We start from the raw sequence: 27,651 nt of genomic DNA on the forward strand, positions 1-27,651 counted from the left end.
TCTCCCCGCACGGTAGCGCCCCTGCCTCCTGCACAGCCGCTCCTGTCCGTAGCTAAGCAGCAAGAGCCATACTCGCTGTTTCAACCTACCCTGCTAGGGAAATGGCAAGAGAGTGACGGGAGCTGCAGCCAGTCAGAGAGCGGAGTCGCCTCCTCGCCGAGCGACGAGCCAATTAGAACCTGGAAAGGGCGGGGCAAGTCCGCCCCAGACTAGTGTGAGGCGGCATCCGCGCGCCCCCGGCACCGAGCGGCAGCGCTAGCGGCAGCAGCAGCTTCGCCGCGGAGCTGGCGGAGGCGGCGCGGATGGTGAGAGGAGCCGCCCGGCAGCGCCTGCCCCGCACTGGCCCGGCCTCCAGGTGAGGGGCCGCGAGTGCGCGCGCACGGGGGGGCTGGGCAGGAGCTCGGGGGCTCCGGCTCGGCCGCAGGAAAAGCGCGTAAAGCCCCCCCCGGCCTGGCCCCCTTCTCGTGCCCCCCTCCCCCCGTAACGGCCGGGACCCCCGCCTGCCCCCCCTCCCCCGCCCCCCTGACTCGCCTTACTCCCCCCTTCCCTCTAACCCCCGCCCCCCCCGCCCCGTAACAGCCGGGACCCCCGCCTGCCCCCCCCGCTCCCCCTTCCCCGACACGCCTTACTCCCCCCTTCCCTGTAACCCCCGCCCCTCCTTCTTCCCGCCCCCCCGTAACGGCTGGGACCCCCGCCCCCCTGACTCGCCTTACTCCCCCCTTCCCTCTAACCCCCGCCCCCCCCGCCCCGTAACGGCCGGGATCCCCGCCCCCCTGACTCGCCTTACTCCCCCCTTCCCTGTAACCCCCGCCCCTCCTTCCCGCCCCCCCGCCCCTTAACGGCCGGGACCCCCGCCTGCCCCCCTGACTCGCCTTACTCCCCCCTTCCCTGTAACCCCCGCCCCCCCCCGCCCCGTAACGGCCGGGACCCCCGCCCCCCTGACTCGCCTTACTCCCCCCTTCCCTGTAACCCCCGCCCCTCCTTCCCGCCCCCCCCGCCCCTTAACGGCCGGGACCCCCGCCTGCCCCCCTCCCCCGCCCCCCTGACTCGCCTTACTCCCCCCTTCCCTGTAACCCCCGCCCCCCCCCGCCCCGTAACGGCCGGGACCCCCACCCCCCTGACTTGCCTTACTCCCCCCTTCCCTGTAACCCCCACCCCCCCCGCCCCGTAACGGCCGGGACCCCCGCCCCCCTGACTCGCCTTACTCCCCCCTTCCCTGTAACCCCCGCCCCGTAACGGCCGGGACCCCCGCCCCCCTGACTCGCCTTACTCTCCCCCTGCCCTGTAACCCCCCCCCGCCCCGTAACGGCCGGGACCCCCGCCCCCTGACTCGTCTTACTCCCCCCTTCCCTGTAACCCCCGCCCCTCCTTCTTCCCGCCCCCCCGTAACGGCTGGGATCCCCGACTCGCCTTACTCCCCCCTTCCCTGTAACCCCCGCCCCTCCTTCTTCGCGACCTCCCTGCCCCGTAACGGCCGGGACCCCCGCCTGCCCCCCCTCCCGCTCCCCCTTCCCTGACACGCCTTACTCCCCCCTTCCCTGTAACCCCTGCCCCTCCTTCTTCGCTCCCTCCCCGCTCCGTAATGGCCGGGACCCCCGCCTGTCCCCCCCCCCCCTGCTGTGCTGCTCTCTTATCCCCTCCCTGCTGGAGCACCCCTGCCCATCTTACCCCCTGCTCTGCCCTGAGCCCCCCACTCCTGCTCTGTTCCCCTGTGCAATGGCCCCTGTTGTGCCCTGTGCCTTGCCATGTCCCCCTCCCCCTGACCTGCCCCACTGGATCCCCTCACCTGTAAGTTCCTGGGGACAGGGCCCCATGCTCAGAGCTGAGCATGCTGTTGGTGCCTAACCAGAGCTGAATTATGCCAGTGAGGTAAGGGTGGCAGGGAGGACCCTGGGGTGTGTTGGCTGGAGCCTGTTACCCCTCTGCCCTTCCTGGTGCTCGTACCCCTGGCCCTCCAGGTCACTGCCTTCTCTTTCTTTCCCACCTCCAGAACAACAGGCCTGGTGGAGAAGCCTTCTCGCAAACGGAAATCCAGGTAAGATGGTGATTTCCCATCCCCCCCTTTACTTTGGTGATGGCTGACTCTGTGGATAGGCAAAATAGACCTCCTTCCACCCTCATGCCTCGTTGCCCTCACAGGCACTTCTGTAGAGCCTCCAGCTACAAGATCAGGCTCAGCCTTGGTGTAAGCAGGAGTGAAGCACATTAAAATCAAGGGAGTTGTGTCCACAGTGTGTGCAGTCAAAAAATGAACTGCTCTCTTAGCCCAGGAGACCCTGGCTTCCCCTAGCCAAGTGACATATCTGTGAATGCTCTAGGAGAGGGTGGGGGGATTGTAAAATGGTGTTAAAGCTGCAGACCAAGGCAAATAGTGCATTGTAGTGTATGTACCTTGTGCAGGTGATAGAAAAACACACATAGGAGAAAATCAATTCTCTGCTTGGGAAGATCTTGAGTATCTAAGAACCATGGAAGTGATTCTAAAGGCAAGAGGGGATTTCTTTCCTACTCTGGAGATGTCAATAGGGAGATGCTTTTGCTTGCATTTAGCATACAAGTTTCTGTGTCTGCTCACCCAGAAGAGAAATGTCTACAAATCCTTGCTGCTGCCTTGTTCTGTGCACCTAGCCTCCTTTTTGGAGGCTGGTTTTCCCTTGCTCTAAATACTTAATTTCTGAGGCGAGGGAATGGGATTTTATTGTTAGTCTCTGGAATATTCTCCAGATTCTGTCTGGTTCAGTGTGGATTTCATGGCTCCTTTCACTTGATGATTTCTGCTTCGTTACAGCCTCTGACAGCAGGAGTCTAAAAGTGTTAGTGATTTGTAGTGGGGGAGGTTTGACAATGGGAAACATACACAACAGTATGAATACCGACATGCATGAGATCTTTGTGTGTAAATATTTTATTCCTGCAGTCTCCAGACTGGTCAGTATAGAGTGAGTGGTGCTGGCACTTTTCTGTTTCCATCTGCAAAACTGCATTAAAAGAGGCCACAAATAATTTCCTAACTTATTATATGCAAGCAGCTGCTGTGGATCTCACCTGAATGTTGTTTGAAGGCAAGTAGTGGAGAAGGTAGTTTGTGCCACAGTGAATTGGAAGGGTGGTTGTCTTAGAGACTCTTTCTCTACTAAGGTGTGGTCCACCCTAGTGATGAGCTGCCAAAATCTTAACAACTGGTTCCCTATAAAAAATTCTGATTCAAGGCATGTGCCCCAGTATGTAGTTTTTTGTACCAACAGGGTTACCACACGTTCGTATTTTCCCGGGAGGAATTTTTAAATTTTAAAAATTCCTCCCGGATGGCAATTTAAGAACCAAAAAGCCTGACCTGTCCGGGAAAATACGGATGTATGTTAACCCTGCCTAAAGTTCTTTTTCTAAAAAGATGCGCCTGAACTAGAAATGAGGTCTGTTTCACATGTGTGGGTCCCTGCCACTCCCTGGGGGTGTGCTAGGGTGACCAGATGTCCCGATTTTGGGTTTTTTTTCTTATATAGGCTCCTATTACCCCCTGTCCTGATTTCTCACACTTGCTGTCTGGTCACCCTAGGGTGTGCACATGTGTGGGTCCCAGCTGCTCCCTGCCCCCCTCATTGAAGCAGGTGTGCAGGGTTACTGTCCTGGGAACTGCAGGGCACCAGTGGACGTGGGGCCAGCTGCAGACGGGCGTGGGGCAGGGCTAGCTGGAGGCAGGGGGTGCAGGGCTGGCTGTGGGCAGGGCAAGGAGGTGCGGGGTTGGCTGGAGGTAAGGGGGTGTGGGGCTGGCTGCGGGCAGGGCAGGGGGTACAGGGCTGCCTGGAGACAGGGCAGGGGGTGCGTGCGGCAGGGGCTGGCTGCGGGCAGGGTGGTGGGCGGTCACGGGGAGAGCAGCAGGACGCAGCCCAGGCCCAGCAGAGCAGCTGGGGACCCACTAGGCAGCATCGGGAGCCCCAGGGCCAGGGGAGCAGCAGCAGCAACAGGGCTCGTGCTCAGGGCCAGGCGGCAGCCCACATGGCTCCCACAGCGCAGCGCCCCCGGCAGCTAGAGGAGGAATTACATCACTTCCTGGCTGGAGCCCATCAAAGCCTCAGCACCCCCTGCAGGGAAGCGGGTTAACAACCGGTACTAAAACTGCTTCAAAATTTAACAACCAGTTCATGCGAACCGGTGCGAACCGGCTGCAGTTCACCACTGGTCCACCCTATGGAAAAAGTTTAGGGTCCCCTTACTGTCTTCCTCCTGTGTCTGCTGTTCATGCTTTGAACTCCTTCAGTAGTTCTGTGCCTTAAGGGCTATTAAAACAAATTCCATTTTCACCAGTTGATAGGATGCTCAATGGGTTTTGGGGCTAGGCAGTACAGGCTGACAATCGGTTCAGCAAGAGAGATTTGGGTGGGGAAGGGAGATGGAAAAGCTGCGTGTGTGTGTGAGAATTTTATTCACAAACTGAAATATTTATAAATAAGCTTGTTAATAGTTTTGTGTTGTGAATTGTTGTTGCTTCTCTCTCTCTCTTCCTGTTACTTACGGTAAGAATTGTGGTGACGTACGGCTTGATCTGAACCCTTGACTCAGTCCAAACTCTACTGATCCAAGGGTCTGACTCTGATCTCCTGTCATTGAGAATAGGATGTTACTCCACTAAAGTCTGTTGAGTTGCAGTTGTAAAAAGCTTTGTGGGCTAGTTCTTTCTTGAGTCTTGTAGTTAGGACTTGTCTCCACTAAGGAATTGTAGTAAAAATTTTCTAATGTAGTTAATGTAATTTCAGTTCAACTGTTGGGAGCCCTCATATAGATGGGGGGCAGACAGCTGCTGGCATTCTCAATGCCTTGCCATGTAGGCCTGCTCTGTGCTGGGTTAAACAATATAGCAATTAAATCCTCAGTGTATCCAGGAACCCTGTCTGTGCTATTTCTCCCACCAGTGCTGCCAGCAACAAAGCTGAAATGGTAATGGCAGTTGTGGGGAATTTTAGCAAAAATATCCTAGTGTAGAGACAGCCACAGTGGTTTACAGAAACAGCTACTCTTGAATGCAGTTACTGAACTTACATGAACACAGTTGCATAAGAGTTGTAACTTTCATTGCTCAGTCCATTGAATGCGTAAGCGATTAGGAACCTTAGCATCACACCTGACTGTAGATTAGACTTGTGGAAAAAGACATTTAATTTTTATCTGAGATTAATTGCCTGCCCCTTCCTGGCCTGCTCCCACTCTTTAAATGGTTTGGGGAATCTTTGTAAGCCAAGCAGTATTTTATTTTAATTGAAACAAACATTGAGTCACTTAGTGACAAGCAAGAGCATCATTCTCTATCAGTCAGGGCTGCCAGAATAATGCAGATAGGATACACAACTACAGCAGCCAGCTACTACGCTACAGAAAATGAGGATCTCTTTACAGAAACCATTTGTGAGGAAAGGAGAGTCTGAAAGTCTTGTCGCTCAAATTGTGTTACAGAGAAAACCAGCTATTGTAATGTTAGTCTTTGCAGCTGAAGAAATAAACAGTAAACTGCTGGAATTCTACTGAAAATCAATTTCCCAATTAAATATGGGAAGCATTCCTCCCTTCCCTCACCTAGACAACTAACTTGGTTAAGCTGTAACTGTAGAGGCATGTGAAGACAATGGCACCATGTTAATGTTCCCAACACCTCACGTGAAAGGTGAGATCTATATTATAACGATATAAGCCTATAACAGTTGGAGGGAGAAATGGGTACCTTATTTGAATTATGTTCTGTTTCTATATTGCTATTATTTATAAAGCATCCAAAGTTTGCCAAGTGCTTTACAGAAAAATAGGGAGACAGAGTCCCTGTGCTGAGGAGCTTGAAACCTGTCCCAGTTCTAAAAACACTTGGTCTGAAAAACAGCCCTGGAAAAACAACTCTTTGCCAGAGGGCTGTGCTATATAAATGTACCATTAAAATGTTAGACACTTAAGAATGATAATCTCCATGCATACCAAACTGCAAATTTTTGTCTTGCTAAGGTTTTGACTGCATTTGAAGAGTTGCTGCTTGAAAAATATCATGGTCATAGAAGTAAGCAAATAAACATAGGGCACAGCCAGTGTAACTTGACTAGTACATAGTGGAGAAGCAGGCCTGGTAATCGGTGTCTACAGGAAGAACACTGTGCCCAGATGCTCGCAGGGTGGGAGAGTAAATCCCTCCCATATTTCCCTGCAGGATGCAGCTCTTGTTCCACTGAGTAACAGGACAGACATTGGTGTTCTGTTCTTTTTACCATGTTCAGGATACTTGTGTGTCATTTAGATGCCACAAAAATATCTGCCTTATTCTGTTATGCATTTGTACAGTGTCTAGCACAGTGGGGCTCTGGTCTGTGATTGGGGGCCACTGCTGCACAACTTCTGCTCGTGCTGTACATCATCTTTACACTGATTTAGCTTCACTGATTTCAATGGAGTTCTGACTTTCAGTAGAGTGAAGGAGGAGAATCGTACTCTGTGTGTAGATATGAATTTGATAATCTGGATTTGTCATTTTGCTGGCTCATCTGTTATGCCTGGGGACATGAGGCAGCGGGAGAGGAATTCCAATATGAAAGAGTCTGAAATCTCCTGAGATGAGGCTAGTTCGCAAATGTTTAAAATTAACCACTGTCTAATGTTGTATTTTAAAATGAAAAGTGAAGTAAAATCAAAAGCCTGTATTATGGACGTATGTGGATGTGGTGTGGCACTCTTCACAGTGCCCCAGAGAACACTGATTGAAGGAAATCAGAGCTGTGCAGGCAAAACTCTCCCTATTAATTTCTCTGGAAATCTTGACCGTTGCAGACTCAGGTCTTGGGTCTGTAACATAGGTTCCTTGTATCAGAGTGGTTGCCATGTTAGTCTGTATCCACAGAAACAAGGAGGAGTCCTGTGGCACCTTAAAGACTAACCGATTTATTTGGGCATAAGTTTTCATGGGTAAAAAACCCATGCCCAAATAAATCTGTTAGTTTTTAAGGTGCCACCAGACTCCTCACGGGTTACTTGCCACAAGTATGCAAACTCCACTCTTGGGGTGTGACTTCAAGCAACCCGCTCTACTCCTCTGTTCTTAGCCTACTTGTTCTGGCATGAGGGGGCAGCATAAAGGAATGGTCTGAGTGTGTGGGAGCAGCACAGAGGGTCAAGCAGAGGTCTGCTTCCATAAAGTATGCTAATTAGCTGCTACATAAACATTACCTTGCTATTTACATGTGGCAAGGGAGCCCAGTAGGGTCCTGTAATTGGACTCAGTCTGGTTCCCTCAGGATGTTGGGCAGAAAGGGAAGAATGTGATCCCGAAAAGCCTCGGTGGGGAGACTTACTCTTTTGAAGTCTTGTTAATTATTACTGTTGTAATAGAACAAAGACCAGACACTGAATTTCGTGATATAATTAAACCTTTCTTATGATTGCAGAAACTGGAGCACAGCGATTTCTCTGCTTGGTCGTAAAGAATTGGTCTAGAAATGATTTCTGATCTGGAGAGTGAATCTCCAGGACACTGATATACTCTGCACATGATTCTCATACATTACTTTCTCCCCTCTCAGACGTGGAGGGAGGGCAGCAAACCAGTCTGACAGCTCTCCTTGAGCTTGTACTATCTTCTCCTGTCTTAATGGAGACAGTTCCAGTTGGAAGGCAGCCACCAATACCCTTGCTGAGAATACTAACAAGATGTAGGATGATATGATTACTGCCCTCTAGTTCAGGAGCTGGCCTGACATGCCACTTGGGCTATCTAGGCAATAATCCAACTTGCTGTGAGTACATCTCCTCATGATCTACGCAGCATTCACACCATATTATGTGGTATTATAGCAGCGTCTCTGGATTGAACTAGTGTCTGTATATCAAAGGGTTAAACCATCAGTAGCTTTCTGAGGAAGCAAAAAAACCTATCCTTTAACTCAGATGCTTTCCAGGAACTTGGCTCATGTGAGAGGCATGTGTTTTTCCACACTGCTTTAGGTGATGGCTTAGTTCAAGGGGCCCAGAATTGGCTCATCCAACAGTTGTTGGCAACTTGCCACCTAATGTGCATAAAATAGAACTGACTGTGGACCCCCCCCCCCCAACTCTAATGCAGAGGGGGAGCTCTGAGATCAGATTTGCCTTGCTCTAGCTCTGCTATGTGGGTTGAACTGGGCATGCTGCTTAGGCTGTAGAGATTGTGAGAAAGCCCCGTGGACTGTATTGAGCTCTCGGGCTGCATTTTGGTGGTTTGTCATTTTAAGGTACTCAACTCTTGTACTTCAGCCACCTATCTTTCTGCCTTCTAGCCTGTTCCCCCTTCACCCCTTGGTTTCATGGAGTGCTCCCGACCTGTGCAGAGTAGTGGTTTATTTAACACTACTACTGTGATCTTGTGGCTTGTGTTTCCTTGAGCATGTGGCAAGATACACTACTGACACTTCGCTGCAAAGAAACCACAGAATAGTTCAGTTTGTGAAATGTAAATACCTTGGCACATCAACCTTCAGCAGAGGATGGTGTTTGTTTTTCACAGACTAGATTGCTCAGACATTCTTTTCTGTCTTTCACTTAGCAGCATCCTAAGTTAGCATTTATGATTATTGGTATTGCAGTAGAGCCTAAGAGCACAAGTCATGGGTTGGTACCTTGTTGCATTAGATCAGGGGTGGGCAAACTGTTTGGCCTGAGGGCCGCATCAGGTTTCAGAAGTTGTATGGAGGGCCAGTTAGGTGAGGCTGTGCCTCACCAAACAGCCAGGCGTGGCCCCCATCCCCCCCTTGCTTCTCATCCCCTGACAGCCCCCCTGGGACTACTGCCCCATCCACCTGCCCCCCTGCTCTCTGTCCCCTGACCACCCCTGGACCCCCTGCCCCTGACTGCCCCACTGGGACCCCTGCCCCATCCAACCACTTCTTATCCCTGTTCCCCACCCTCTGACCGTCTCAACCTCTGTCCAACCCCGCATGCTGCCTGGGGCACTGGTGGCTGGCAGCGTGGCTGCACCAGGACAGGCAACCACACCACCCGGCTGGAGCCAACCATGTACCATGCAGCACATAGCACCGGGTCAGGCTGGGCTCTGCAGCTGCGCTGCCCCAGGAGCTCACAGCCCCGCCGCCCAGAGCTTTGCACCGGCGGTGTGGTGAGCTGAGGCTGCAGGGGAAGTAGAACAGTGGGGGAAGGGGCGGGGGCTAGCCTCCCGGGCCAGGAGCTCAGGGGCCAGGCAGAATGGTCCCGCAGGCCGTAGTTTGCCCACCTCTGCATTAGATGCTGCATGAACACATGAGATGGTTCCTGTCCTAAAGACATTAGGATGTAACTTAAATTTCTAATGTAGTGCAGCATTGGATGTGGTGTGACACTTACAATGCTTGTGTTCAAATTGCTGGTGACAGGGCAGAGCACTCCTTTCCAACCATTTTCAGTAAGAACATCCTAAATCAATGTGTTTTTAAAACCCCGATCTCCTTTGAACCATCCACTGGGGCTTCCTAGGCCTCTGATCCAGAAGCTGGCTGCTTCAGTGACTGATTTATTTTTAAACATGCTGGTTAAGTTGGTATGAGGGAAGAGCAGGGGACCTGCTGTGGGGACTTTGGCTCTTTTTATTCAAGATATAAAAGGGATCATGAACTGCAGTGAATGGGAGAGCATGGAGCACATAGACTGGACTAATGTGGAACAAATTGCCAGAGGCAGCAATGTAAGGAAGAGGAAGTGTATGGGAGGCAGCTGGCTAAATCCTTGCATGGGAAGTGAAAGGATGTAGCCACGTATAGGGGATGTGGTGGTGTGTAGGCAATTCATTTCATTCTGGGGGAAAACCAATCCAGAAGGGGCCTTTTTTCCAGCAGGCCAGGGTGTGGAGACTTGGTTGAGGCTGAAATGTCAGAGCTGACTCCCCGTTCTTGAAATTAAATTAATTAAAATATAAAAACACATAAGAGGCAAGTTAGGCCCAGCAACAACTTGTCTTGGGACAAATAAGGTAAGGTGAGCTGTGAGGATGCTGGATCTTGGCTAGAATCAGCTCTGTGGTGGGAATGTGATGCAAAGTGTAGCGTTGGAGGGGGCTCTGCAGGTCCTTTGACAGCCCTCTTCAGTGGGTGAGAAAGGGAAGAAATTTAGAAAGGAGACATTCTCTTGCAGTTTTTGGCAGGTCTTGAGTTATAGCTAAATAAACAAACCGGCATGTGCTGCACAGGTGAGAGTCTCCACCTGCTAAGGGTGAGTCGCATTCTGCAAGACACGGTCTCTTGGGTGTTTGTCTGGAAACTTGAGCTCATGTTTACTTGTGAAGCAGGAGAGCTCTGATGCTTATGTGTTGATTTAAATGGAACACTTGAGGTGAAATAGCCCTGGCAGGCAGTTGTTGTTCAGAATGACCTGGCCAGTAAGAGTTTTTCTCTTTTTGAAATAGAGAAGCCAAGTTCTCATTTGGAGCTTCTTGCAGAATGCCTTTTTAGAAATAGGTAAATGTGAATGTACTATTAATAACCTAAAATACAGCATAATGGGCTCAGAATGATTAAAGCTGCTTGGACAGCTTCATGCTTGTACTAGCTTCTCAGTGACTGTGTTTCAGATTTATCCATGTGTGCTGTTCTCTGCAGTCTAGATACAGTTCTATAACTAGCACTCTGATCTATTAAACAGTTAACTTGGCATTTCTGATTATAGTAACAAAGGAAATCAGCATATCAAGCATCTTGTTAGCCATGGCTGATATAAGTTGTTTGATGTTGTGTTCCTTGGATGCAACATTACAGAAGTGCTCTGAGCCTTACATACACTGATGTATTAGCCTTGCTACCTTTTTGTGAGGTAGGCCATTACTATCACCGTCTTACGGACAGGGAAAATAAACGGAGAAATGACCCCTGGTCACGCAGTTAGTTGGGGCAGAGGTGGGGATATTGAACTGTTCTAAAATCTACAAGGGCATGGTGACCGGGAAGAATCAGTTCAATTCACTACAGATAATACTTCCTTTTGTTTATTATATCAGGTAATTTTAAATACAAAGCTTGTTTTGATAAACCTTTTCTAGGTTTATTTAAATAATAATTTTTTTTGTATTTTCATTGAGTTCTAATTACCATCCAAAGAGAACTTGACATACATCACAAGTAAAAATTAATTTAGAAAATAAGAAATCCATCATTTACCATTTTCTAACATCATAAAAATGTGAAAACTCTTTAAGAACTTACATTTATTCAGATTAAGCTACATAATTGCTTAAATAATATACCTTATCTGTAGTACAAACTTAGTTTAAAGGCTGTATTTAGTTGTAAATCAACATGTTTTTAATGAGAATGCCCTTTTGTTTGGGAAAACAGTACAAATGTAAAACATGATTAAAATTGATTTAAATCAAGGTTTCCTGCTTGCTGATTTAAATCTGACTTGCATTGCTTTGATTTAAATCAGTCCTCACTGTACTGAACTATGTTAGCTTTATCTTCTAATCATTAGACATACACTCCCTTTTTGCCAGTGTCTCTAGTCTACCACCAAATATATTTCCTGGGTTGGAAGGGACGCTAAAGTCTTTACACCAAGTCTGTCATGGAGGATTCCATGTTCAACAGAAGAGTGTTCCTCTCGGAAGAGGGTGCACCTGGGGGGGGGGAACGGACTTTGGTAGAGTGAAAGGTTCCTGGAAGCAACAATAATTGAGACACCTTTCCTATAATGTGTTGGCGGGTGTCTGTGCATCTCATCCTCGTCCCTTCAAACCAGAGGAGGAAAGAGCAGGCCTATAGAGAGAAATTTGAGGCTCCAGTACATCATGTTCACTGGGGCCTCACCCCTCCCATTTCACTTTACTTACACAGTTGTTACAGATGTTTGAGGGAACCCTGGAGCTTGGGGTCCTGGTTTAATTGTGTTCTCCCCTCCCCTCCCGCCTGGAAAATGACTTTAAAACCAATCAGGACTAAAGGCAGAGTTCCTGTTTCTGCTCTCTTCATGGCAGATCTTACCATTTTGCATTGCACATGGAAATTGTAGCTAATTTGAAATGTATCCTCTTGTAAGATCACACATACAATTTTCCATGTGGGTGAGTAAAGCAAAATAATGATTACAATGCTAGATAGCAGTAATTATAACAACAACCTCTGCAGTAACCACTTCGGTGGCAGTCTTGTCCCCAAAAAAGGTAAGAGGAAAGAAAATCGTACAATGTCTGCAATGGGTAAAACCAGTCCTATGAGGTTCTGAGCTTTTCTCAGTTACATCACGTGGGAGAGATGTATTGCGGGGAAATGGATTTCCCCTAAGTCTAGCAGCTTAAAATATATGAGACACTAAGACTTTGGTAGTCCAGGTTTAAGTGTATCTTCCTGTTGCAGGGAGTCAGGACTGGAGTCTGACTTGAATATAGCATTCTTGGGGCCCCAAAAAATTTCAGTGCCACTTAAACTTCCAGCTTAAAAATAGTATTCTTCCTGCCAAGATGGGGTATGAACGGAAAGCTTTGGGGGTGACTTCAGAAAGATTCAGCTGCCCACAAATAGATTTATTCACAATGAACTTTAATACCAAAGTATGCAAAAGATTTCTCAAATGCAAGGACCCAACACCACTGGGAAATGGCTGTCTCCTACTCTGGTTAGGATTCTCTTGTTTGCCTTCCCACAAGTCCTATTTCTAAACAGTACAAATTAAAATAGTCCATTAGGTTGCCAGTGCTTCAGAGAGTCTGTAAAGGCCTTATTTTCTGATTTCGTAGCAATGACTTCCCTGCAACCTTTCTTTCCGCTAGTGTCACCCACACACTCTTCGCAGAGGGACCTCTTTAATACCAGGATCTCTACATCTAGCATGGCTCTTTGAATGAACCATCTTGTAGAATGAGGGCTATTACAACCAGGTTATCCATGCCTTACTTTCCTCCAGGAGGCGATCCACTTCCCCGTCCCATGGAAGGGCCTTTTTACAATTTAAGCATTGGTGTTTTGACAAGGGGTGTGATCCCTGGAACGGAGGAACTAGCGACATGCTTGCATTTGTGCACAGTTGTTGTTCGATAGGCCTTGCCATAAGTCCACTACAGCAGTGGTGCTACAGTAGTGGTTCTCCACCAGCGGTACGTAGAGGTCTTCCAGGGGGTACATCAACTCCTCTAGATATTTACCTAGTTTTCAACAGGCTTCATAAAAAGCACTAGCAAAGTCGGTACAAACTAAAATGTCATACTGACAATGATTTGTTTATACTACTCTATATAATACCTATTGTCTTGCCTGTGGACTACATCACCCACCTAAAGGAACTTTTCATAAATGATTTTTTTATTCATTTGCCATTTTGCTGTGTTTTCTGATGTTTTTTTTCCTTTTGCAGACTTTTATGCATACCTTTCTCTGCTGTATTCTTCCCAATCATATTTGATTTGCTTACTTTTACTTGTTCTTTACTTTGTGTCAACTATTGTAAATGATCCACTCCACAGTTTCCTGCTCAGTGCCTTAGTCCATTAGGTTTAAACAGGACAGAGTGATAGAGCAGTCTACGAGTCTATTCTTGTCCATTTGGCTCAGAGGCAGTGTCACCTGAGCTCGCAAAATACTCCGCGCTCTACTACCCTAGTACCAATACTGAAATTAGTCGTAAATAACAAAGCACTTGAGGTAAGTGGAGGTTGTCGAAAGTCAATTTATTTAGTGAAAAGACTAGGAGAAATTCCTGGTCTAATCATGTAAAAATTAAAAAACAAAAAGTGATCCAGTGCCCCTGCAACAATCATGTAAAAATTAAAAAACAAAAAGTGATCGAGTGCCCCTGCAACAATCATGTAAAAATTAAAAAACAAAAAGTGATCGAGTGCCCCTGCAACTATCATTCTGAATGGTAGAGAACAATACACAGGAAGTGAGAACATGTGTATCCAGAAGAAATAGACCAAGTGCGTCCCATCAAGCTGATTTCCTGATACTGTTTTTGTTTTAAAAGTCAAATCATAAACTTAGGGACTGTAAATCTCACTTGCTTGATCTTTCCCCCATGTTGTGTAAATATCATTGGTTTTATGAACTGTGGTAAGAAACCTTATGGGATTAGTAGAAACACAGATTTGTAATCTATTATGTCTTAGTCTCTAATTCTCTAGTTTTGTACGTGGGTCGAAATGTTACCATCCACTAAAGTAAAAAGAAAAGGAGTACTTGTGGCACCTTAGAGACTAACCAATTTATTTGAGCATAAGCTTTCGTGAGCTACAGCTCACTTCATCGGATGCATACTGTGGAAAGTGTAGAAGAACTTTTTATATACACACAAAAAGCATGAAAAAATACCTCCTCCCACCCCACTCTCCTGCTGGTAATAGCTTATCTAAAGTGATCACTCTCCTTACAATGTGTATGATAATCAAGTTGGGCTATTTCCAGCACAAATCCAGGTTTTCTCACCCCCCCCAACCCCCCCACCCCCCCGGAAATGGCCCAGCTTGATTATCATATATATTGTAAGGAGAGTGATCACTTTAGATAAGCTATTACCAGCAGGAGAGTGGGGTTCTACACTTTCCACAGTATGCATCCGATGAAGTGAGCTGTAGTTCACGAAAGCTTATGCTCAAATAAATTGGTTAGTCTCTAAGGTGCCACAAGTACTCCTTTTCTTTTTGCGAATACAGGCCTAACACGGCTATTACTCTGAAACCATCCACTAAAGTAATTCATGAGTTTAAAAGCAGATTATATAATGTATATAAATACATCTTGAAAGTATATATATACTTATGTATATATATATTTATATGTATATAAATACATCTTGAAAGCAGATTATATAATGTATATAAATGAATGGTGTCTGTAATTTTATCTTTTTTGGCCAATTGTCTGATAGGAGTGAAAAGCTGATGCTGTCAAATAAAATAAATATTCTTGTCTTCCTATTGGTCTCTTACATTGGATAAATGTAGTGAAACTGAGGCTCACAAATCTCCAGATAACCAACTTTTTTTGTTACAATTTCGTTCGGGTGACAAGAACTAAAATACATTTGAAAGAGCATGGATGTAGGGTTCTGCTCCAAGGAGAGCAGGTGGGAGGGGGCAGGATGTAGTTCAGGGGTGGCCAATCTACGGCTCCTTGTATAAGCATTGACTCTGGGGCTGGAGCTATAGGTGCCAACTTTCCAGTGGGCCAGGGGTGCTCACCGCTTAACCCCTGGCTCTGCCGCAGCCCCTGTCCACACTCAACCCCTTCTCGCCCCCTCCCAGTAGCCTGCCATGTCCTTGTTCCTCCCCTTCCCCCCAAGAGTCTTCTGCATGCCACAAAATAGCTGATCAGGAAGTGTGGGGAAGGAGGGGGAGGCGCTGATCGGCGGGGCTGCTAACGTATTACTGTGGCTCTTTGGCAATGTACATTCTGGCTCCTTCTCAAGCTTAGGTTGGCTACCCCTGATGTAGTCAAATGCTTAAGAACCAAAGGCAGAAATTTTATTTATGCACTTTTGTTTTTTAAAAGAATGGCTTGGATATCTGTTGGGTAGTGAGAGGCCATTACTGTATTGTTAAAAGAAAAGGAGTACTTGTGGCACCTTAGAGACTAACATTTATTTGAGCATAAGCTTTCGTGAGCTACACTTATGCTCAAATAAATTTGTTAGCCTCTAAGGTGTCACAAGTACTCCTTTTCTTTTTGCGAATACAGACTAACACGGCTGCTACTCTGAATACTGTATTGTTAGTATATGAATAAGGATTAGATGTCCAATGTCTCATTTGTTTTCCCAAAAACTATAAATCAGTGTGATGTCACTATTTGTGATGGAGTCAAGCTGCGGCTAAGGAGAGATGAATGCCTGCTGCATGGCAGTGCTTTTTTAAATCTCTTGGAATGGCTTAAAGCTACATATCAAAACCTTGGCATAATCAGACCACCGATCATGCGTGTTTTTAGTGACTGTAAAATGAGGGTTGGTAGGGATGTAGTCAAGAGAGAGAACCGGAAGAGGTGGAGTTTTTGTGGCTATTTTTAAACATATACCTCCTTGCCTTTTAAAATTCCAGTGTGCTGAGCTTCTAAACAACCTCATGGTTAGTATAGAGTTCTGAAAGAATATTGTAATATTTTGAAGCATCTGACTATGTGGGGAATCAAATTAGCTACTGTATAAAGGAATATGAGTGTCCGATTATGCTTCCTTCCCTCTTGCTCAAATTCTGAGGGCAATGCTGAATTACAGAGGTGTCTGACTCATAGTTAAGACTGTACCTTGAGGTGCGTTAGCTTGTTTTAGATCTTTCTTACCTTATTTTTTTACTTGGAATTAAGTCATTCCTGTAAACTAATTTGTGATCCCTGTAGGATGGGCTATTCCTCCTCCCCAAGTCTTTGTAGTTCCTCAAGTCACACCATTATAGACTCTAGAAAGTGCCTCTTATTAAGAATGACCAGTGAGCATATAAATATTCCAGTAACCTTAGAGCTCATACATTCAATTAACAGCAATATTTATGTGTAAAAGTGTACTTTATGTATTTCACAACCATACTTTGGACCTACAACATAGACACTTATGTAGCATAGAACTAATTTGTGTGTGTAAAGTGGAGGCTGCCATTATGTTGGCTTCTTTTCTACCAGAAGTCTTGAGCTGTTCCTGCTCAGAGATCAAAGGGAGTGCAGAGATGGCAATTGGTGTAAATTTTTTTGTCTTAAAACAATACAAATTTACTGTTAAGTCTTCAAGTTATTCTAGTATAGGACAGAAGGAAATAAGCAATTGTATCTAGTTATTAAAACTTTGTTTTGTCTGTAGTACTTGCTTTTGGTTTAATTGCTCTTTCACATGCTGGAACTTCATAGATCTGGAAGGTTTTAACTTCATGCCCTCAAGGTAAGATTATTCTTCCTTTATCTTATAGCCCTTTACTGTCTCCCACCCCCTCTCCCTTTAAACACCTACTAGATCTTTTTACTTTGGCCAAAGGTACCTGTTACTGCCCGTTACTGTTTAGAGTAAATCATTTGGCTATAAATTACCTCTTTAATTGCTTCCTCGGCAAGCTGGTGGTATTTTTAAGCCAAATTGGAATGTATCCACAGATAACTCTGGTACAACCACAATCCTGTTCTTTTCCCACTCCACCCCTGAACCCCTCTTTTAATGCCTGTTTGAAAGCTCAAAAAGCAAGTCATAGAGGAAATGACAAGCAGAAAGAATGTGCTTTGAACATCATAAAGCAAATAGAATTAACAGCTCGTCCACTCTTTCTTCTAAAAATCATACTCCGAGTTATTTGTACGCTGCATAAACAAAGAAATTCCTCTGAAGCCTGGGTCTAGCTAGGTTATTTCATTTTTATGTTCAAAGGCGAGCAGTGGTTTTGGGATAAGATATGCCTATTAATGCTTGGTGCTGACTGCTATTAAACACCCTGAAATAATAAAGAGAGAAAATTCATGGATCTCTTTGTAACTGTCACCATACTTGATGTGCTTTATTTGTTGGCTTGTCTCTTAATGTCTGGAATAAAATTATTCCATGCTGATTTTTTTAAGCATTGGCACAAACCATCTGCAAAGTGTGTGTTTTGGGAGCTGGGGGGATTTTTTTTTTTTTGGTGAGGTTTCCGTATGTTTCTTGAGCCTGATCTACACTGTGCCTTAAGAATTTCCGAGTAGTGGCTTTTAATGAAGTGGTATGAGCTCTCATGCAGAAGGGTGAATTTGGGATTTACCTTTATTTGTATTGCAGTAGCACTGATGGCATTACTTGGGATCAGCGCCACGTTGTGCTAGGTACTATTAAAAATTCAGAGGTAGACACAGTCCCTGTCCCCCACCCCCAAAGTAATAAGATTCCTAAATTCCAAGCTTCAGTTACTCTGAAGCCTAAAATGTCTGAGTTAGTGTGAAGTGATGGAAGCAGCTACAAGCCTGGGTGAGAGCTTTTTGTTTGGAATCAGTGACGGATGTAGCCTTCCAATTCAATGGGTGCATGCTGATGCCGCCTCCTTGCCCCGACGTAGGGGCATAGACAACCTGCAGCAGCATGCTCCACTTTGTCACCGCAGATCTAATACTGACCTGGAGCAGGTGTGAGGCCTGGGGCAGGGTGGGGGCTGGAGAATGAGCCTGCCCCACATTCATCCTGTAGCAGTGGCTCTGGCCTGCTGGGGCTGGCTCCCCAATGTGGGTATTGCAACCTGGTGGGCTTGATTGGAAGGGTGGCTGGGCGAAACTTGAGTAGTGCTGTGACCCCATGCACAAGGTCACAGTGCCCATTGTGAGGAAGCTGGGTCCAGCCCTGTTAGTTAGGAGCCACCACTGAGGGTTGAGTGTGGGGGAGGACTTGATCTCCAGCTGCCTACCCTCTGCACTGGGCCAGAATTAGAGTTGCAGTGTGTGGGTGGAGGGTGGGGGTGCCTCCAAGTTGAAGCACCGAGATGGGGAGCTGGGTGTGGCCCCATGGGAGTTTCTGTAGGTGTAGTTGTACCTGTGAACCCCCACCAAAGCTGCCCCTGTACAAAACATCACCAAGTTGCATCATCACTGGATTACATGGTCTGTTACCATCCAGCTTTTAAGTTCTCTGCCATTTTGAGTTCATGAATTACACCTGTGTGGCGCATAGCTATAGTAAAGCATGTATCTGTGCAGGAGTCTTAGCATGCTGTGATATCAGAGGTAACTCTGCCAATCACCACCCTTACTCTACAGCTAATTAGAATGCAACACTTAATTCACCATATATGCAGTCTCATACAACCAATTACTTTGTCCAACTGCCACATCTCTGCACCCAACTGCCATCCACACAAATCTCTCCATGCGTCCCCTCCAGACACAAATAACCATAACTAGTGCACACAATAAACCCAGCACATACAGCTCCTCAGTGCAGCACGCACCCATAGTTTGCCACTCACAAATTAATACAAGTCTCCCAGCATAACACACACACTTGCCTACCCCCGTTCAAGCTTACCATAAAACTCTTGTCCTAGATCATCACCGGTTCAGTTGTCACGGGGATTCATGGTCTGTTAGCATCCAGTTTAAGTTCTCAGCCATTTTCAGCTCTTTTTACACAGATGAATTAATGAATTACACCCATGTGGCAGCATGGGCTTTCAGCTACTAGTTTGTAATATAGTTTGTCACACTAGCTTGTATGTTTCTAAAAACTATAGAAGGAGAGTGGGAGTTCAAGAGTATTGTTACACATGTAGCAGATGCACAGTTTCATGGAGCCAAACAATCAGAACTTAATAAACAAACAACTATCTCTGATGCTTCATGCAGCTCTTACGGGTTAACTGATTTATTGTAGGTGACATGATGGAAGTGGGTCTAGAGAGGAAGAGGGATAGCAGCCCTATGGACTGGTACAGAAAGGGCATTCCCTACTTAATGAGCACAGTGAAAGAAAGCACTGATGTTTGTGGGGGAAGCAAATGGACATTCACGTCGTCTATTGATGCAGTGGAGTGACTTGGGGTAGTGCCATGACACAACTGAAAATGTAAGGAGGGGGCAGAGTGGTGGAGAATCTTGAGGGAGCACAGGGTAATCTTAAATTTGATTGAAGGGAGAGGCAGTGAAGGGATTTATAAGGGAGGAAAACAGAACAATGGGGAAGGAAGATTGTTTTAGCAGCTGTGTTTGTAATTGGCTCTGGGAGAGTTGATGTGTGTTGAAAGTCAGAAAGTGGGAGGTTGCAGTGATTGAGGTGGGAGTTGTTGAGAACCTGTATTAGTTTTAGCTGTGAATTTTAGAAATTTTCTGGAGGCAGCACTTGGATTTGGCCTAGATGCGAAGGGCAGTGAGTAAAGATGATCCCCAGATTATTGGGGGGCCTGAGGGGTGAGGAGGATGGATTATGGTGTGTTCCGCTGGGACAGGGATGGGTAATCAGGAGCTGACTTTTTTTTTCTGTACGTTTTTAAGTTGCTAATGAGATTTCAAAGGTGGGGTCAGGCTCTCCAATGGTATCTGAGATCTCTCTCTTTCCTGCCAATGCTGACTGTGAAAGACAGATGTGTCGGAATGAAAGTAGTGAGAAGAAGAAAACCACAATGGTACTATAAGCTGTTTCTGGTTCATGTGTGTGACTCAAGGTTATTAGGACTCTGAGAGAGGTTCCCAAAAAACCTAGCAATGATGTTTATATCCTTCCTGTTTATATCCTTCTCCTTCCATGGAGAGCAATTTAACTTTGTTTTTTTCCCCCTTCTTGTGAGTCCAAGCAAGGAAACTTGTACCAGCAGGATGGTCTCAAATATTTTGGTTGCTGGGAAGCAGAGCAGTTTTTCTCCTCCCTTCTTTCTCCCCACCCCCCCGCGACCTCCCTGTTTCTTAAAAATAAATAAAGGTGTCACCTTTCTGATCTGGGCTTATGCATGCATATAGGGGTAAGAACTGAATGAGATGTTAGAGAGTAACTGTTAAACTTCTGTGCAGTGGTCTGCTGTGGCACAGGGCACAGATGGGCATGACTCAGGCAAGGTGGTACAGCAAATTTATGGCAGAGCTGTTCATAGAACTGGGAGTCAAGACTCCAGTCTTGCACTCTGAACACTGGATCACATTTCTTCCGACAGGGTTATTTTTCCAGCTCAATATGCAGAATTTTAATATTAATTAGATAAGAGTTTCTCTTAGGTTTGTTGCAACTATGAACTTTAAAATTCCTGTGAGCCAGGACATCTGATAAATAAGGTGATTATTGCTGTATGTTGAATCCTGTGTCACAGCAATGCAAACACTGCTATCCTTATGTTAAAGACTAATCAATACAGCCAAACTTGTCTGGTTCACTGCTTGGTTTTGCTTATTTTATGCCAGTTTGCTAACCTTTTGAGGTGAAGTGCAACAGGAAAAGCCCTCTTTCCATGTGGAGCACACACACAGGAGACTAGATTTGCATCCACAGTTGGCTCTAAAGGTTGCCTACAGGTTATCAAGGGACAATGCCAAAAGTTCAGTAATCGAAACTGCTGGAGCCTGAAATAAAATACAGATACTTTTTCTAATTTTAGCCAAAGAAGCTTCCAGAGGTCACGTTGATCAGTTCCCTTTGTCATAGTAAGTTTCATGTTCATGACTAGGCTGATATTCAGTATTTCATCTTCTAATTAAAGTGGTCTTTAAAATGTGTGAAATTGAATAAGTGGCATATGAATACCACCGCAAGTCAGGCAGCTGCAAAAGATAACCATTCTGACATCATAAACCCAAGGCTAGGAGAAAAAGCACTGAGGCTGCGCTACCTGCAAAATAGCAAGCACTGCAGAAGAGTGTCTTACCTTGTGACTTCCCCTTTAGTTTTTTTGAGGCTTGCAAAATGTTTTCTCTGTTGGGGGAAAAACTTGAACAATTCATACACTGTAGAGGACTCTCATAACCAGTCTGAGGAAAAGATCCTGGGCATTGTTGTGGATGGCTGAATGAAAAATAAAGTTCATTGTGCAGCTGTGGCCAAAAAAAGCAAATGATGCCCGGTTCCATATGGAATAGGACGGAGAACAATATGGAGCAGGTCCTCAAAGAATCAATCCTGAAGCACTTGCATGAGAGGAAAGTGATCAGGAACAGCCAGCATGGATTCAGCAAGGGAAGGTCATGCCTGACTAATCTAATCACCTTTTATGATGAGATTACTGATTCTGTGGATGAAGGGAAAGCAGTGGATGTATTGTTTCTTGACTTTAGCAAAGCTTTTGACACGGTCTCCCACAGTATTCTTGTCAGCAAGTTAAGGAAGTATGGGCTGGAAGAATGCACTATAAGGTGGGTAGAAAGCTGGCTAGATTGTCGGGCTCAACGGGTAGTAATCAATGGCTCCATGTCTAGTTGGCAGCCGGTATCAAGTGGAGTGCCCCAAGGGTCGGTCCTCGATCTGGTTTTGTTCAATATCTTCATAAATGATCTGGAGGATGGTGTGGATTGCACTCTCAGCAAATTTGCGGATGATACTAAACTGGGAGGAGTGGTAGATACGCTGGAGGGGAGGGATAGGATACAGAAGGACCTAGACAAATTGGAGGATTGGGCCAAAAGAAATCTGATGAGGTTCAATAAGGATAAGTGCAGGGTCCTGCACTTAGGACGGAAGAACCCAATGCACAGCTACAGACTAGGGACCGAATGGCTAGGCAGCAGTTCTGTGGAAAAGGACCTAGGGGTGACAGTGGACGAGAAGCTGGATATGAGTCAGCAGTGTGCCCTTGTTGCCAAGAAGGCCAATGGCATTTTGGGATGTATAAGTAGGGGCATAGCGAGCAGATCGAGGGATGTGATTGTCCCCCTCTATTCGACATTGGTGAGGCCTCATCTGGAGTACTGTGTCCAGATTTGGGCCCCACACTACAAGAAGGATGTGGATAAATTGGAGAGAGTCCAGCGAAGGGCAACAAAAATGATTGATTAGGGGTCTGGAACACATGAGTTATGAGGAGAGGCTGAGGGAGCTGGGATTGTTTAGCCTGCAGAAGAGAAGAATGAGGGGGGATTTGATAGCTGCTTTCAACTACCTGAAAGGGGGTTCCAAAGAGGATGGCTCTAGACTGTTCTCAATGGTAGCAGATGACAGAACGAGGAGTAATGGTCTCAAGTTGCAGTGGGGGAGGTTTAGATTGGATATTAGGAAAAACTTTTTCACTAAAAGGGTGGTGAAACACTGGAATGCGTTACCTAGGGAGGTGGTAGAATCTCCTTCCTTAGAAGTTTTTAAGGTCAGGCTTGAGAAAGCCCTGACTGGGATGATTTAACTGGGATTTGGTCCTGCTTCGAGCAGGGGGTTGGACTAGATGACCTTCTGGGGTCCCTTCCAACCCTTATATTCTATGATTCTATGGAGAATATCAAATGCATCTCCAGTACTGGTCACCCCCTCTCAAAAAGGATGCTGCAGAGTTGGAGGAGGTTCAGAGAAGGGCAATAAGCGTGATCCAGGGGCTGGAAAAAATCTTGAGGATTTTTACTTTATAAAAAAGATGATTAAAATGGGACCTAATAAGTATACAAAAATGAGTGGCCTAGAGAAGGGAGATCAGAAACTTTTTGTGTTCTAAGACAGGACAGAGAGCAAGGGAAAACTCAATGAAATTGAAAGGCAGCACATTCAGAACTTGATTAAATGAAATACACTTTCACACAGTGCACAATTAGGCATTAATTGCTACGGTTACTGAGGGCAAGAATGTAGTAAAATTCAAAGAAAGATTGGACATTTGTATGGATAACAATATCCTGAGCTAGAGTAACTATAAAGAGTTATGTTAGTGTGGTAAAACCTCCTGCTTCAGGTTTTAAATCAATCTCTGTCTAGTAGGGATTTGGACAAGGTTTCTGGAGATGGATTATCCTACATCTGCCTACTACAGGGTATCCTCTTCCTATGAAGCATCCGGTACAGGCCACTGCCGGAGACAGGATACTGGACAAGGTGGACCTTGGGACTGAACTGGGCTGACAATTCCTATGTTACAGTGAGGTCATCTTTAGTTGGTTCTGAGTGGTGTTTATCCAGGTGTTAAATGTTTATGAATTACTGAACACTGTTTTATTGATACAGAAGTTGCTAAGCCAAAGATTAAAACAAGAAATGCAGATGAAATGCAGAGCACTATTTTTATTCAGTATCTTATTTTTTCAACTCTTTAGACTGCTTCTTACAGAAATTGACTTTACTCTTATTTGGGAAGATACGCCAGCCTAGAGGATGACCCAGTTAAGAGGGATCTGCTATAATATCTTATACCTGTCACCTGAAGATCTCAAAACACTTGATATGATACAAGTCTTCCGAAATAGTTTGTTCTATAGATAGGAAAGGGAAAATGCCCAGGAATATTCCTTGGCAAGGTCTCTAAGGGGTTTATTCCTGAGTGTTTCCATTTTGCAGCATTTTGGGTCTTTCACTGGTGTTGCTGTAGTCTACTGTATACTTCTGCTCCTACATAAACTTCCCATTTTTTTAGCCTTTTGGCTCTACCCCTATGCTGAGTTTTTTTTACCAATTGCCTGTTGTAAATAAGAAAGTTATTGAAATTAATCTGTTTTAAACTCAGTGATCTCTTCCCTTCAGAGCATCCTTTGACAAGCCATGTTACCAGTGGAACATTGTTGGACAGAAACTTGCTTGACTTTGAAGGTTAAATTGCATTTTCAAAGCATACTGCAAGTACATGTGAGAGAGGAGAAAATAGCAACATGATTTAGCAACATTCACCAGAAGGATTGCATTTGACATGGACAATATTCTAGCTATCTAGTATCTGCTCTTAATCATTAGTAGAGCCAGGCCTGCTGCCCATTATCCTCTGCATACACGGTCTTCACCAACCTGTGTCTACCGCTCTCATGACAACTGGACTTCATCCTAGCCTGCTAGGTATGTGTATCCACACCTAAGTGTAGTACATGAACTACATAGACAGCCTCATCTCCCAAACACTTCAGAGGCAAATGAATCCCTCTGATTTCTGTGCTCCATGAGAGGAAGTAAAATACTGAATGAATGAGAGATGGGTAGAGCTCTCTCTGTACCTATTTATTGTGAAGACTGAGAATTGCTGCTCTTTATTTCTTCTCTTCCCTTCTGCCCTTCCCCACTCCGATACCTGCCAGAGTGCTGTCCTCCCCTGAGTACCTGCTGCTGCTCCTTGTCTCCCTGGTGATCCTGCCATATGCCGTGAAGTGGAGAATTGTGTTGCTGCTTATGAGGATTTACAGCTTTACTAGCAGCCTGTAGATGGTAGTGTGAGATGGGCTTGGTTTTCAGAGAATACACTTACGACCCTACCCCAATTAGCAAACTAGATCCTTTTGACAGCGCTCTGCATTTCATGCTGACAGTCTAGCATATTCTGTTCAAGTACTGAGGAGAGGAGGAATTCATTGTGGAATACTTGTGACTATGGTGAGACATGATTGTTTTCCCTTCTGTTAGTCCACAAAGTTTGAATGGGTCTCGAATAGCACTTATGCCACTTTACGATCTTTAGCTAAATTAATCCTCAACCCAGCTGTCAGGTTGGTAAAGTCACAGCTTTATAATTGGTGGTATACCCTACCAGGTAGCTGGCTAGACAGAATTTGCAGATATCGAGACCAAGTGTCTTTGTGCTAATCTTTGTTATCCCCCAACCTTTGTGGAGACATAGCTCCCCTGGGAGCCATGGTCCTGTAAATTTCCTGTCCCTCTGATATAAAATTAATTATAATAGAAACTGCATTCATGTAGCTGGAATGTTTGTGGGTTTTACACTATATGTTTTCAAGATACGCTCTTAAGAGGATGTTGAAGACAAGTGGTTACTTGAGGCTGCATTTCATGAAAAATGCATTTTAAAAAAATCTGAGTTTAAGGCTGTTGAGCATTGTCTTATTTTGATGGAAGTTTGAAACTTTTAGAATAAATACATTAAATAAAAGGCACGTGCCTCAAATGACAGGGCATGAGCAATAGAAAGTCTTCCAGAAATTAGTGTGTTTTTTTTTTTTTAAATGAATGCAAACATTAAGGATTTCTGAAGAGAATGTTTTCAAACCTGGAAGCTTCGAAGCTTAGTGTATGTATTGTGTAGAAGGAAGAAAGTGTATATATACCTGGCATATGATGTGGCCACACTTTGTGCTGCTCAAAATCTGCATTTACACATCTAAATCACTCTTGCCTTGGGTCTTTTCATTAGAATGTGAGCTGGAACAAATATGCAATTAAATTGTTAGAGGCAGGGAATTCCAGTTACTGACAATAAAAGGCCAAAGTATCAAACCTGACTGCTGCTGATATGCTAAGAACAGCACATTCTCAGTTGGCCATTTCGAGACCCAGAAAAAGCACTGCTATTAGAGAAAATTCTTACATTCATACTTAAAGTATTGAAACTGCCCAAGCAATGAGGGTCTGGGAAGGCAGGAGACTGCTGACTTTCTGTGCAGCACACTTCAGAAAACCAACTCTGTTCTGTGTTAAGTCATCACTTCTCTGCAGCTTCAGAATCTGCATGTCACTGACATCCTGCAATTATTTCCAATCCCTCACTTTATATAGCCCTGGGAAAGTGTCGTCTTCTCTCTGCCCTTCTCAGTCACTAGAGACTTTTCCACTCCCAGCTTCCCTCTGTGAAATACTGTTCAGCTCTAGAACAGCATTAACTCTGTATGGAGTGAGGCTTTATTCCTCACATAAGTATTAAATATCAGATAATGACCACTTGATTCCAGGACGCTACTGGGTAACTGGATGCCATATTTTTGGCTAGATAACACATCGGTGGCTAAAAAAAAAAATGTATTTAGCCCATTTGTGCATGTGTGTTCTGTCTTTCTGTTAGCCAGCCTGATTCTCTGTGGTCAGAGCAGTCCCTGCTACCATGTGCAAAGCAGCCTTTGCATTGCAAGCTTGAGTATCAGCCTCCAGGTTTGTTTAATCAATCTCTCCCCCTTTCAACTTAACCTGCAAAACATCAGCCAAATACAGCAAACCACTAGAAGTGGAATTGTGTGTGGTATAAATGCCATAGAGCCTTTGAAAATATCAGCTGGCATCATGAAGCCATCCCTCATCAAGCTGAACTGCTTTGATGAAATTGATCACCTTCAGGATGCTTGTAAAATCCTTCTGCCCTGGGAATTGCAATGAGATGGAATCCTGCAACCCATTAAGCAAATGGCTTGAACTAGAGAAATCTAAAGTATTGTGTGTTTGAGACTATCTTGGAAAGGACCTGGCATGTCCTTGACAAGCCTGATTCTTCTGCCTCACGTAGCCTGAGGAGTTAGTGAAGTCTTTGAGAGAAAGTAATGAAACTGTGTTGAAAGTATCCATTTGCTGGCTTTTTTGGTCAGTGTTTTAAGCTAGGTTTCAGAGTAACAGCTGTGTTAGTCTGTATTCGCAAAAAGAAAAGGAGTACTTGTGGCACCTTAGAGACTAACCAATTTATTTGAGCATGAGTTTTCGTGAGCTACAGCTCACTTCATCGGATGCATACCGTGGAAACAGCTATTACCAGCAGGACAGTGGGGTGGGAGGAGGTATTGTTTCATGATCTCTGTGTGTATATAAAGTCTGCTGCAGTTTCCACGGTATGCATCCGATGAAGTGAGCTGTAGCTCACGAAAGCTCATGCTCAAATAAATTGGTTAGTCTCTAAGGTGCCACAAGTACTCCTTTTCTTTTTGTTTTAAGCTAATGTTTCAATAAGTGTGTCTGGGGGGGCTGCAGGGAGACCAGAGCCAGCAGTGTAGAAACCATTCCTCTAAGGAACGACTCATGCTGTGTTTTAGAAAATAATCTTTGCTGGCTCCTGACTCCTATCTTTCATTCTTCATGAATTTGTGTTTGTGTTTTCCTTCATACAAATTAACCAGAGGTTCTTTTATATCTCAAATCTTTCTAAAGTGGCTGGTCTCTTATAGCCCAGCGTGCTGGTTTTAGGCACCTGCACGGCCCAGATCTCTGGGGTTGCAGATGGAGTCAAGAAATGAGGTTTATACTGTGGCTATATTTTATTTTTCGTTTCATTTTGTAGCTCTAAATATTCCTGAGGGAATTGTAGTGTCCTAGCAAAGGGAGAAGGAGGCAGAATTTGGGAATGGGTGACTGGGTGAATCATTTGGTTACTTGTTCTGTTCGTTCCCTCTGAAGCACCTGGCACTAGCCACTGTCATGAGACAGGATACTGGGGTAGATGAACGT

General features: G+C 45.3%; 1 protein-coding gene across 3 annotated transcripts in view; it reads left to right on the top strand.

The window, feature by feature from the left end:
* Positions 1-225: 225 nt before the first annotated feature.
* The window catches only part of SCAI (suppressor of cancer cell invasion), a 111,039-nt gene continuing 83,613 nt past the window's right edge, over positions 226-27,651 (top strand). For all 3 annotated transcript variants that reach the window (XM_075120411.1, XM_075120412.1, XM_075120413.1), the window contains exons 1-2: positions 226-349; positions 1,985-2,035. In XM_075120411.1, the coding sequence (XP_074976512.1) occupies positions 303-349; positions 1,985-2,035 (98 nt within the window). In that variant the 5' untranslated portion in view covers positions 226-302. The remainder of the gene's footprint in view (positions 350-1,984; positions 2,036-27,651) is intronic.

The sequence above is a fragment of the Caretta caretta genome, chromosome 16, assembly GCF_965140235.1.
Source record: "Caretta caretta isolate rCarCar2 chromosome 16, rCarCar1.hap1, whole genome shotgun sequence".
NCBI classification, from domain to species: domain Eukaryota; kingdom Metazoa; phylum Chordata; order Testudines; family Cheloniidae; genus Caretta; species Caretta caretta.